This window comes from Neofelis nebulosa, chromosome 1 (genome assembly GCF_028018385.1).
Source record: "Neofelis nebulosa isolate mNeoNeb1 chromosome 1, mNeoNeb1.pri, whole genome shotgun sequence".
NCBI classification, from domain to species: Eukaryota; Metazoa; Chordata; class Mammalia; order Carnivora; family Felidae; genus Neofelis; species Neofelis nebulosa.
In genome coordinates, this window is record NC_080782.1 from 106175347 (window position 1) to 106187762 (window position 12416).

At 42.9% G+C, this 12416-nt stretch overlaps 1 protein-coding gene across 13 annotated transcripts in view; it reads right to left on the reverse strand.

Moving 5' to 3' along the window:
• MAST4 (microtubule associated serine/threonine kinase family member 4) overlaps positions 1-12416 on the reverse strand; it is a 568580-nt gene that overhangs the window by 159885 nt on the left and 396279 nt on the right. The window contains exon 1 of one of the 13 annotated variants that reach the window (XM_058730804.1): positions 6865-7333. The exons of 11 other annotated variants lie outside the window; for them this stretch is intronic. In XM_058730804.1, coding sequence (XP_058586787.1) covers positions 6865-6956 — 92 coding nt within the window. In that variant the 5' untranslated portion in view covers positions 6957-7333. Of the gene's footprint in view, positions 1-6864; positions 7334-12416 lie in introns of those variants that run through there. One more of the 13 variants, XM_058730832.1, reaches the window with a different exon arrangement.

Below are 12416 nucleotides of genomic sequence, written 5' to 3' on the forward strand. Positions count from 1 at the left end.
ACCCATGCCTTCCCCATTGTCAGACACAACGCACATGTTCCTGCTGTCTCTCTGTGCAGTGACACTGCTGCCTGTCCTCCTCGCTGGAGCTCCATGAGAACACTCCAGATTCTCCTCCAAGTCTCTGTACCTGTACCTATCTGAATCTCTGCCCACTCCTTAAATGGAGCAACCTTATTCTCCCACAGATTGATCTACTATATTTTTCGGATGGCCCTAATGATGACTCTCAAGCTTATTATTTCTGGTCCAGCCTCCCTGGTGCCCTAAACCCACACCCCCAACGGCCTGTCTAGGGCTCTTTGTTTCCTGCCTCAGAGCCTTTGCCATTCCCAGATGCCAATCCCAAATGCTTCCCACCAATGGCTCCTTCACGGTTTTTAGGTCTCCTGTTCAGTTTTATCTACCTCCTCAAAAGACACTCCCTGACCACATGATCTAAAGCAGCCCCCCACACTGTTACTCTCTCTTCTCAGCACTTACTTATAAGCCTTTGGAACACTGATCACCATTGGACAATTGATTTATTTAGATGCTTGTTTATTTGCAAGGCCCAAGCACTCTGTCTTGTTTACCACTATAGTCCTTGCCCAGCCCAAGATATTGGTGCTGTGAATACTGGCTGAGTGAAGGAAGGAACACTTCCTTACATTCAGCACACATTAGATGCTCAATAAATTAGATTAATCAGGCTTCTGGGGATCGAAGAGACGAGTACAAGTTCTTTGGTCTTCCCTTCCCCCACGCCTCTTTGTAAAGGTAGTTCCTTCATCTCCCAGGTCACAATCCCCAGGGCCACTATGCAACGTTTTCTGGTCTCTCAGAGCCAATGGTTCATCAATTTTTATCAACTTGATACCCTTCGTCTCTCTCAAAGTCATAATCTCACCGTATTCCTTCCTCACACCTGCATAACCTTTTCGGTAGGCTACTGCAATGACTCATTCATTGGTTTCCAGGTCCCACCCTCTTCTCACAGACCTAAAATCCCCAAAGCTGCCAGATAGGCCTTCGTCCTTTTGGGTAAAGGCCAAGCAAGCTCCCACAAACAGCAAGTGCCTCAACTCTCATCCTTAGCTTGATCGCCCACCACTCATCCCCTTGTTGTAACGATGGAAACAATGTGAATACTGAGTATCTACTGAGAGTTTTTACGTGCCAGTCATTGTGTTAGGCATTTTACTCATATGAGCATATTTTACTCCTTACAACAATCCTGTAAGTAATTTACCTGTCCCTGGTTTATAGATGGAGCAACTCTAGTCCAGTGAACTTGCCCAATCTCATTCAAACCCAGGTGAACTGGCTTTTAGATCAACCCTCTTCACCACTGTGGTATACTGCATTGCCTCTGCAAACTTTATGCATCAACAATACTGAGTTATGCTTCTGGTTTTTTATGCTCCAGCAATATTGAGCTATGTATAGTCCCTTGAACTCTGTTGCTAAGGCCACTGTGCCTTCATACACACCATTTCTTTTGCCCTTTGGGATGGCCCTGTCCTTCGGTCTGATAAATAGAAGAAACCTATCCTTCAAAACCTCCCTGAGGTATTGTCTTTTCCATATGGCTTCTCCTTTGGCTCCTTGAGACCAAAGTCTCTCTTCCCCACTGGCCACTCCTATGGTTTATATGTACCTTATAAATACTTCTCTATTGCCCTGGTTTGCAATGATTCATTTGCATGTCCTCACTGAAGGCAATTCTATGACTCAGCTTTGGGCTGCAGTGCCCAGGCACACAATAGATGCTCAGTAAATGTGGATTTAATGGGACTTTCCATAAAAGGGGTGAGTACAAATTCACTAATACCCCACATGTCAGGACAAGACAGAAGTGTATTCTTCATACTCTTTAGAGACACATATTCATGACGAAAACAAAAAGAAAAACTCACCAAACACTACAGATGTTTCTGAAAGGAAGATGAAGCATACATAAAAATTCAATACATTCAGCAGTTAAAGATCCCTGAATGTACCTGCTGTTCGGAGCAACTGCTGAGTAATATGAATTCAGAAAAAAAATAAAATGAAAGAAAGAAAACATTAAAAAAAAAAACCATTTGCAACTACACGGGTGGAACTAGAGGGTATTATGCTAAGCGAAATTAGTCAGAGAAAGACAAATATCATATGACTTCACTCATATGAGGACTTTAAGAGACAAAACAGATGAATATAAGGGAAGGGAAGCAAAAATAATATAAAAACAGGGAGGGGGACAAAACATAAAAGACTCTTAAATATGGAGAACAGAGGGTTACTAGAGGAGTTGTGGGGGGGGGGGATGGGCTAAATGGGTAAGGGGCATTAAGGAATCTACTCCTGAAATCACTGTTGCACTATATGCCCACTAACTTGGATGTACGTTAAAAAAAAATGAAAGAATAAAATTGAGAAATAATAAAGTACACAACTTTTAAGTAAAGAAAAAACAAAAACAAAAAACCCCAAAGCAACTTTTAGCCCATGGGTTCTCGCAAAATACATTAGGAAACTTGTTCCAAGTGATTAACTGAGTCACAAGGTGCTCATTGGCGTGGACAATGACACTCGATTTAGGTGTCATTGAGATTTGGATAGCATCAGGTCAGCCCAATGAAAACATGACAGATTTCTGACCATTAAGGTTAAAAATCGAGTATCTTCTAGATTCTCTAGACTGTGTATCATCAAGACTAAAGTCGCACCTCAAAACTGAGCAGCAATACTTATAAATCAATGGTAGCCCTCTCTTTACATATGTGATATAAATCAAAGAGAAGCCTGATCTTCTTCCCCACAAAAGTTTTTAATCCAACAGGGGAAAAAGGTCATTGACATCAGTGGTAACATGAAGCAGTTGTAGATTTCTGTCCCTCAAAGCAGCAGGTGAATGGCTGTACTGAGTCAGCCTTGAGGAAATGAGAAGGGGAAAGAGGAGATCAAGGCAGACATCAAAAAAGAAACTGTGTCCAGTTGAAAAGGAGTGCTTGATGAGATGGGACATCTTTGCCTTCTACCCGATCTCAGCAAGGAAAACTTTCAGTGTCTCACTATGGCCGTTCCCTTTATTCACAGGGATATGTTTCAAACCCTCCAGAAGAAGCCCAAAAGATGCCAAAGAGGACCGAACCCTATATGCACCATTTTCTTCTACATCCAAAATAAAATAAAGTTCATAAATTTGGCACAGTAAGAGATTAACAACGGTAACTAATAATAAAATAGAATAATTATAACATAGTGTAATCAACATTAGGCGAATATGGCCTGTCTCTCAAACTTTATTACACTGTATTCACCCTTCTTCTCGGGATGATGTACAAAGTGTCTATGCGAGGAGATGAAGTCAGGCGAATGATGTAAGCATCGTGACCTAGTGTTCGGCCGCTATCATCTGCTTTGGGACTGTGGCTGACCACTGGTAGCTGCACCAAGTGGAACCACAGATTAGGGAGGACTGCTGTGTTAAGTAGATATTCTTCATCGACTTGAGGAAGTGGCCCTCTATGCCTGGTTTTCTGAGAGTTTTTGTCATATGAGTGAGTAATGGATTTTTCTGTGATCCTGTGATAATGCTTACTTAGCTTATTTATGTGATGGATTCCATTGATTGATTTTCTGGTGTTGAACCACCTGTGCATAGACTTGGGACCAACAGGTCATGATGAATAATTGTTTTTATACAGTGCTAGATTTGATTTGCTAGTAGTTTATTGGCAGAAGCTATGAGGTATTTTCCAGGCAAAACTTCCCTAGAAGTATAAACCTTAAGACAGTGTCACTTGTGATCATTCAAAGAATTTGACAGCAAGGCAAGAGGAAGTAAAGATATTTTGAAGGGCTTAAGACTTTACAGAATATTTATTAAAATTTTCATAAAATTAAAAGAAGAAAATTTCCCTCAAAATGAAAATGACGTGACAAAAAAAACACACAGTTTCCAATGGAATATGTGAGCTTTACAGCAAAACACAGACAAAGTCAGTGTGCACCCAGACAAGTGCTGTCCGTCACAGTCAAGACAAAAAAGAATGAAGGGAACAATAAATTGTCTTTGGGATTCAGGATAAGGAATTCAGGCTGTCAGTTCGTCAATACTGTGTAACAATCTAGGCCCGGGATTAGGTCTGCAGGATCCTCCGTGCAAGAACTCAGGGAGTTAGAAGTTATAGGCCCAGGCAGGCCCAGTTTCAAAACTTCAAAGTTTCCCTCTGACAGAGCAAACCAAGCCATGCTGAACTGGCAAGGCAAATGTGAAGGAGCAAACCAAAAAGGCTTCCATGATGACAACGGCCTATACAATACAGACTTAAGGCGAGAATGGGAAACCATTCGCCTTCTCCTTCTTTTGTCTGAGTGGTATAAACATCCTATCCCAAAGAGCTCTAAGATGTTCATTCACATGCTCCAAGCTGGATTTCGGTCTTTGATAGATGCAAGAAGCTGATATTAAAGAAAAGGTTAGGATGAGGTTCCCGAAGTTACTAAATTAATCAGAACAAGTAACTAGGAAAAACACGTAAAATGAATGATCCATCAGACCAAGTCAGCAAGTGTTCAGAAAAGCTCGGCTTGCGCCACAGAGATATGCCCAGGGCTAAGGCACGTGACCTGAGGGCGAGGGCAAGGGGTCCTCACCTGAACACCAGACACACCCACAATGAGACTGGCTAAAGGACAACCTGAGGACAGCGAGGTCTTTTTGAAAGGACAGATTTAGGGAACCTGATGAGCCAGCTGAGGAATGGGGTTAATGTGGGGGCTGGAGGAGGAGACAGGATTTAGAGCAGGGAAGGGAGGTCACAGAATGGGAAGAGTCCCACTGTAAGCATATGCTACATGTCCTTAGGCAAGGACACAGAGCTGGAACTGATCACTGTATAATAAGAGAATGCAACAACTACATACATCGCCCTGGACCGGAAGACACCTGCCCTTCAAGTTTCCCAATCTCCATAATAAAGTAGTGCCGGTCTTTGAGACCAATAAGTAGATGTGTGTGGACAGGATCTTCAAGACACCTATGTGCAAACTCTGGGAATCCTGGAAATCCCCAGTAACAGACGGGCTGTGACAACCTACGCTAATAGAAGGGAGGGAAGAAAATCCATCCCCTTTTCTGTTTCCCTGAACTGAAAAAAACGGGTCTATGACTTAAGGAGTAGAGAAAGCCCTCCCACACTCTCCCATTTTGCTGGGAAGAACCTAAGTGACTTCAGAATGTGGGCTCTCTGCCCGTGTGAGCTGTCTGAATTGGCGTGTTCTGGGCTGGAACTAGAATCCCCTGGGCTGGAAAGTCAGGGTCAGACTGGCCTGAGAATTTGCTCAATAGTATTATCAACAGGTAGATGGCTAGAGGCTCCAGCTGCTTTTCAGACTCAGACACACAGGTGTGACGTCAGAGCAGACTGCTCTCTAGAAGCGGCTCCAGGTGAGAGTACAGATTGCATCATAGCCAGGACTAAACCAAAGGGCCCTCGACAAACTGAAAAGGTAAGAAGTTACAGACTTTACTGCCATGAAAGTGGTGGTCTTATTCACAGACAGCATTATCTCATCAACTAACTACTCGTGTTTATTTTGCTGGGGGAGAGGTGCATGGATGATACGTCTCGAACAAAAATGACCGACACCAAAAGATAAGGTCTCTGAATATATACAGCAGAACAAGAAAAGCACAGCTACCTTACGTAAATGGCACAACTTGAGAATCTCACACGGTTTACTGGTACCAACTCTGTTCAAGTTGCATTAAAGGTAGTATGACTTTAAAATCTACTCAGTATCAGACATACACGTGTGTGTTTTTTATGTGTGTGTGTGCATGCGCATATACAAAACACGACACTTGTGAGTATTCCAGGATGCTTCTGAAATCTAAGAAATACCATGGGAACCTTCCAAAGTTTTCCAAAGTATTACGTACCAGAACTTATACTACAAGATGCTATGGATGTAACAAGAAAGTACACCATTTCTTGTGTCCCTGAGACACTGGAGCCCAGAGCTTCAGAAGCTCCAAATCTGATAGCCAGCATCCTGTTTATTTGACCGCACCGCTGCTCTTACGCACATATGAGCACGTGTATGTCCAAGCCAAGTTTGGAAGAAAAACGAAGAATCTACATTTAAGCAACTCAGAAGGTATGCCCCTCTAAAACCACAATGATGCCACCTTTCTGTGCCCGACACAAGGCACAGAAGAGAAACACTTCCTTTAAAATCATCTCCTCTCAATCTCGGAACTGCCTTTCACTTTTGCCCCCAGCTTCATCCTGGTTTTAAAATTGTCTTGGCCTCCACCTATTCTGTCAGGTATTTTACCAACTGAAAAGGCCAACCTGTATTAGGAATAAATGTCAGCAAACCAACAAGAACAAACAAACAAACAAACAACAACGGCAAAGTTACGCGGACCTGTCTCTTTTAAACAGACAATAGGAAACAGGCTAACTTGAGCATTCTTTGCATTGCACATCTGCACCTTATAAAGATCAAGTCTTTACTAGAAGGTAACATCTGAGAGGCTCTACAAAAAGCAGAAGCGTCCTCGGACGTCTGGGTGAAGGAAAGGGCTGGAAAAGATCCCATCAGAGAGACAAAGTATCTTCCTCCTCTATTTCTCTCCCCTCCACTCACAACCCTTCCCCTCCTGAACCACATTTCAAAAGGAGAACAACTCTGGAAGTACAGGCCATCAGGATTACCCAGGAAATCCACGAGAATGACAGAATACCTGAAACAGCGGCCCCCTGGCAGGGCAGAAACTTTTCAAACTGCCACTGTCTAAACAGAACCCCAGCTGTTAAGGCAGTCTGGCCGCCTCCAAAGCCAACACACTCCCTTCTCCAGGCAAAGTATCCCCGCGGTTTTTACCTTTGTGTTCGCCGAAGCCTGTTCCCACTCCTCAAATGAGGCAAAGTAAAGTTTGAGAGCACAGTCCAAAAATTGGGGTCAGACATATCCATTTCGTTCTCTCTTCAATTCACTGCGGGTTCAAGGCCATAAGGCCAGACCAGGGAGGGAGGAGGCGGGGGGTGGAGAACGGAAAAAGAAAAAAAAAAAGAAAAAAGAAAAAAACAAAAAGAAAAAAAAATCCCAATTATCTACTCACTCCCTCCAGAGGAAACGTGCTGTGAACTGTGATCTCAAGAACTTGGAGCCTGTCTGAGAAGTACCCCTAGCCTTTAATTAACACACAGCCATTTCTCCAAGGCTCAGGAAACTTATTTCCTCTCGGGTTTGCCCTCTCCTGGTCAGCCCTGGGCAGCTATAAACAGTAATTACAAGAGTTGGGCCGTGCGTTCTGCACAAAATGCTGTCTGTGTGTGATTCAGTCCAAGGTACTTTGTCATCTGTTTGGCAGATACCATTTGCAGCTCCTGCGGGGGGTGGGAGGGGAGGGCGACGACTATTTTAAGGCTTCGGTTCCGGGAGGCTGCTGCTTATCAGCAAACCATTCAACATCCGAACATGCCCAGTGCCGTGTTTCCTTTTGGTATCTACATACAAGGAAAAGAAGTGAAATGGAAAAAGCGCCTCTTCTCCCCCTTCGGAAAAAAAGGAAACTTAAAAGCACTTGCAGAGAGCGGGCCTATAGGCGGACTTGAACAGGGCACCTTTGTGCAGCCTCCGCCGGCAGGGGCTGGGCCGGGGCCCCTTCCCCACCGGCAGACCCTCCCCCGGGAGCTGGGCCTCATGGGAAAGGGGGCAGGCTTGGGGGGTGGGGTGGGGACCCGTGCGCGAGCCCCGGAGCACCCCGGACCCCAGCATCTTCAGGCCCGCGCCGCGCCCCCGGCCCGCAGCCGCAGTTGGATCATTCCCCCCAAATCAATCAATCAATCCAGCCGCGGCCCGCACCCGCTGAGGTGAGCTCTGGGCGCACCTGAGGGCTGGTCTGTGATTCACGGCAGAATGGATCACCATGAAAACACTCCTAGGAAGTCAGTAATTACTCTTCACCCGGACGCTGTTTGTAGGAAAAGCACGCCAAGGGGAGGCCACACTCACCTAAAACCCCAGTCAACTGGATTTATGAGTTTACATCCAGTTGATGAGTTACGACAGGCACAGCTGTTGGCTTCGCGGACTGCAACAAATCCAGGGAATGGCCAGCTCCTACCTGTACAGACGCTCCCTGGCACTTAGTCAACAAATGCTAGAGTTATTTTCCTGCCACATGTGTTAGAACTTGAAAGGAAGATGAAATCAACGTTCCTGTTGTTCATCTGGAAGAAAGGCATGGTGTTCAAAGAACTCCCCTAACAGGCAAATGCTTGTGGAAAAGTCTATACGGAAGAAAAAAAAAAAAAAAAAAAAAAGAATTTAAATTAGCTTCCGTAAATTGGCGTAATACGGTGAGAGATAGTAAATTTTAAAACAAGATTTTAGTAAAAAAAAAAAAAAGACTCAAAAAATGGTTTAGTTCACCTAGTGAATACTGCAGACAAACTTGCTTACCTAAATAGCAAGCAGAGTGACAAGGGAGGAGAGGTCAGCTGACAAGGGAGTTGTAAACAGACAACAGGAGTGCACTCTGGGATCCTCTTTATCTAATTCTTGTGACTCCCAGAAATAGTTTCACCCCAAGGACTCTAGGAATTTCTGATCATTGTTGTATAGGGCTTTCTTATGCATCATCTTTTGAAATTCTCACTGAGGCTCCTCAGATCCTTGAAATCTACTAAGGTAGACAAAGGAGGCAATATTTTTCTCAATTTAACAAGTGACAAAATACGCTTCACCAGATACGTAGGAACTTGATTCAGTATTTTTTGCTCCACACTGTAAAAACAGACTTTTAAGGATTTAAAAGGGTATTTAAAAACTTTTCTTTAATGTTTATTTGTATTTGACAGACAGAGCACGAGTGCGGGAGGGGCAGAGAGAGAGGGAGACACAGAATCTGAAGCAGCTCCAAGCTCTGAGCTGTCAGCACAGAGCCTGACTTGGGGGGTCGGGGTGAAACTCACCAACCAACGAGCCAAAGTCAGATGCTTAAGTGACTGAGCCACCCAGGCGCCCCTAAAAGAGTATTTTTAAAGGCTGACACAAACTACCAAGCTCCAAAGCAATTTCTCCACCTCAGTACTTGGACATTTTAGGCTGGATAACTCTTTGTTTGGGGGGTTGTGTTGTATACCGGAAGACTTTAGGCAGCATCCCGCCTTCCACCCCCTAGTCGCAGATTGTAACAATCAAAAATGTCTGTAGGGGCGCCTGGTTGGCGCAGTCGGTTAAGCGTCCGACTTCAGCCAGGTCACGATCTCGCGGTCCGTGAGTTCGAGCCCCGTGTCAGGCTCTGGGCTGATGGCTCGGAGCCTGGAGCCTGTTTCCGATTCTGTGTCTCCCTCTCTCTCTACCCCTCCCCCGTTCATGCTCTGTCTCTCTCTGTCCCAAAAATAAATAAAAAATGTTGAAAAAAAAAAATTTAAAAAAAAAAAAATGTCTGTAGACTTTGCCAAATGTTCTTTGGGGGCAAGATCACCCCTGGGTGAGAACTACTGCTTGTAATTATGTCTCCCTCTTAGAATGGTAGGATAGACCATTGGTTAAGAGCAACAACTTTGGGTCTGAATTCTGGATCCAACAACTACTATGACTTGAGGCAAGTCACTTAATTTCTGCCCATTTTCCCCATTTTTGGGGGTCCAGGATAGGACAACGTCTGAGATTACCATAAATGAGAGGGCATACATAAGGCCTTGTAAACAGTGTTTAGAACACAATGTATATAAATGTTAGCAATACACAGAAGTTAACAGAATACAATACTAAAAGGAATGGGAATAGAGCAGAGGACACCCCACACCATGCCCTCTGTTATGGTGATGGCTTGAACATGCCTCTATGCAGTGCTGGTCACATTGTATGGTAAGTGCCTGTTTACTACGGTCTTCCATCTTCCATATGAGTCTGTGAATTCTTCAAGGCTGAAGTCATGTGTTACTGATTTCCGTATTCCCCAAATCTGACAGTTCCTGATTTATACAAGCAGTTAATAAATGCTTTTTGAATGGAGACACTTCAGATGCTTTAGTATCTATGTTTCCCTTAAGATGCCCTAAAATGATTAGTGGTAGCAGGTCAATTGATTTTTTTCAAAGAATCGCAACTTCTTAAGAATTCCATGAAGATACTTTAAGAGAATGAAGCTCTAAAGAATTTCTCTTATTAATTTTTATCTATATTCTGTAACTGAAAAGAGAAGTACTAACATTCCTTATGTCTTAACAGCAAAGAAATGTCATCATTAGGGGCACCCGCGTGGCTCAGTCAGTTGGGCAGCCGACTTCAGCTCAGGTCGTGATCTCACAGATTGTGAGTTCCAACCCTGCATCCGGCTGTATGCTGGCAGTGCGGAGCCTGGTTGGGATTCTCTCTTCTCCCTCTTTCTCTGCCTCTCCCCCACTCACACTGTCTCTCTACCTCTCTCTCTAAAGTTAAAAAAAGAATAATAAATTACATGTTGAAGAAACTGTGTTGAAAGTGCAGAAAGAAAATTTAGGGAGCTTGACAACTGTCCTTGAATACTGAATTAACAGTGCAGAAGACTCTTTGGATCTGAAGATGAAAAAGACTGAAAAAAACAAGAAAGGACCTCCTATAAGGGTGTCTGAGTAGAGGTAACCTGAAGGAGATCCAGTGAACAGACATCAAGTTCTGGATGGTTCCAAGACCTCATGATTCTCTACTTCTCAACTCTTGCATTCTATTCTTCCTGAAAAGCCCAGGTATTTGAGCAACAATGATAACTAACATGGGTAAATAATGCATAAAACATATTTTTCTTCTCTTGACTGAATGATAAATATCCTGGCCTATGAGCAGGTGTCATTACAATCTCCACCCTATACATTCTGAGTAACCCACCCTGAAAATTCTCAAAGGGATGGGAAAAAACATAATTTTTTTAAACTACATATACTTTAACACAGTTTTTGCACTTAAAAGGCTTGGGAAAATGTGGGTTGTATCCAAAATGAAAAAAAATAAAAACGGGCAAAATGCGTGAGGAGCCAGAAATGAACTACTTAATACAGAGAAAGTGGCTGATACATTCCCACATTCATTTAAGATAAGAGTAGGTGTGATGCTCAAGTGTAACTTGTCTTCTAACCTGTTTGACTTGATTTGAGAACTTATGATTCAGAAGATAATGCAGTCAGCAAACAAAAGAATTAAAATTGTCAGAACTACTGACATTTTTGTACAGACAAAATAATTACATGGGCAGAAACTAGAGTATAGTTTAGTTGCAAGTGCAGTAAAACTGGGTGAAGAACTAAGAGGAAATTGAGATTATTGGAAATTCCTAAGACTACAGCCAGTCTAAGTCAATATACAGATATTTAGCAAGATTTTCTACTTATTGCACAATAACTAAGCCTACACATTAATGGACAAGCTTTGTGATCCAGAATGCTCATTCACTTAATCAGATGATATTATCAGTCATTGTTTTTATAAGAAAGGTAAATGACAATGAAAAATAACCTTGTCATGCTACCGAAATGCTGGCTTAGGATAAAATGAGTACTTAAGAATGGGTCAAATTCTTCACTGTTCACCAACCCCCCAAACAAAGAATTCCATGTTCTTTTCATTGACTTGAATTCTCCCTTCTGCTTCCCACCCTCTGCCCCATGTCCATGCAATAGGGTTTTCTCCCACCATACATAGAACAGTGTTGAAGATAATATCCCTCGAGCCTCCCCTGAACTTAAACACTGTGGGAAACTAAGCTTTCAAGTGCAGGTGAGTGGCTCCCTGCACTGACACTCTGGCCACAAGGCCGATTCCAATGATAAGACACAATGAAAAGTGGTATTGATACTGAGTTTCCAAAGGTATTCTGCCTGATCTTGGCCTAGTCTGGGGACTGTGCTGTAAACTAAACTTGACCTCTATGAATCCCCATCTTTAGAACACCTAGAAGTGATTACTTCCCCACTGCTGTCCACACCTACAGGTCTACTTTGGCTTCTAAATGCTGTCTTGTGAATTAAAGGGTAGAAGTGTGAAGAGAAAATTGCCCATCCTGAATAAGCAATCCTTGTAATCACTGCACATCTTAAGGAATAAAACTTAAAGGTGGAGTTAGAGATGTGGAGTATGTTGAAAGAAAACTCTATTAGTGTTATTAAACCATTTTTTTGCTCATGTTACCAAACTATGAAAGAAGATAAAAAGGTAAATGAAAATTAACTTGTAGGTATAAGTCTGAATGCTGAACACCAAGAGATAGATAATAAATAAGGTTACATTATCCTGGGAATATGAAAAAAAAAAAAAACTTTAAACAATATTTCAAGGTAGATTGACATTTATAAAGTGAATAGATAAACCAAAGGAAACACAATAAAACTGATTTATGTTTCCTGGCAGGTTGGGCAGAGAACTGCATAATCCCCAAGGGCGAGTTGAAG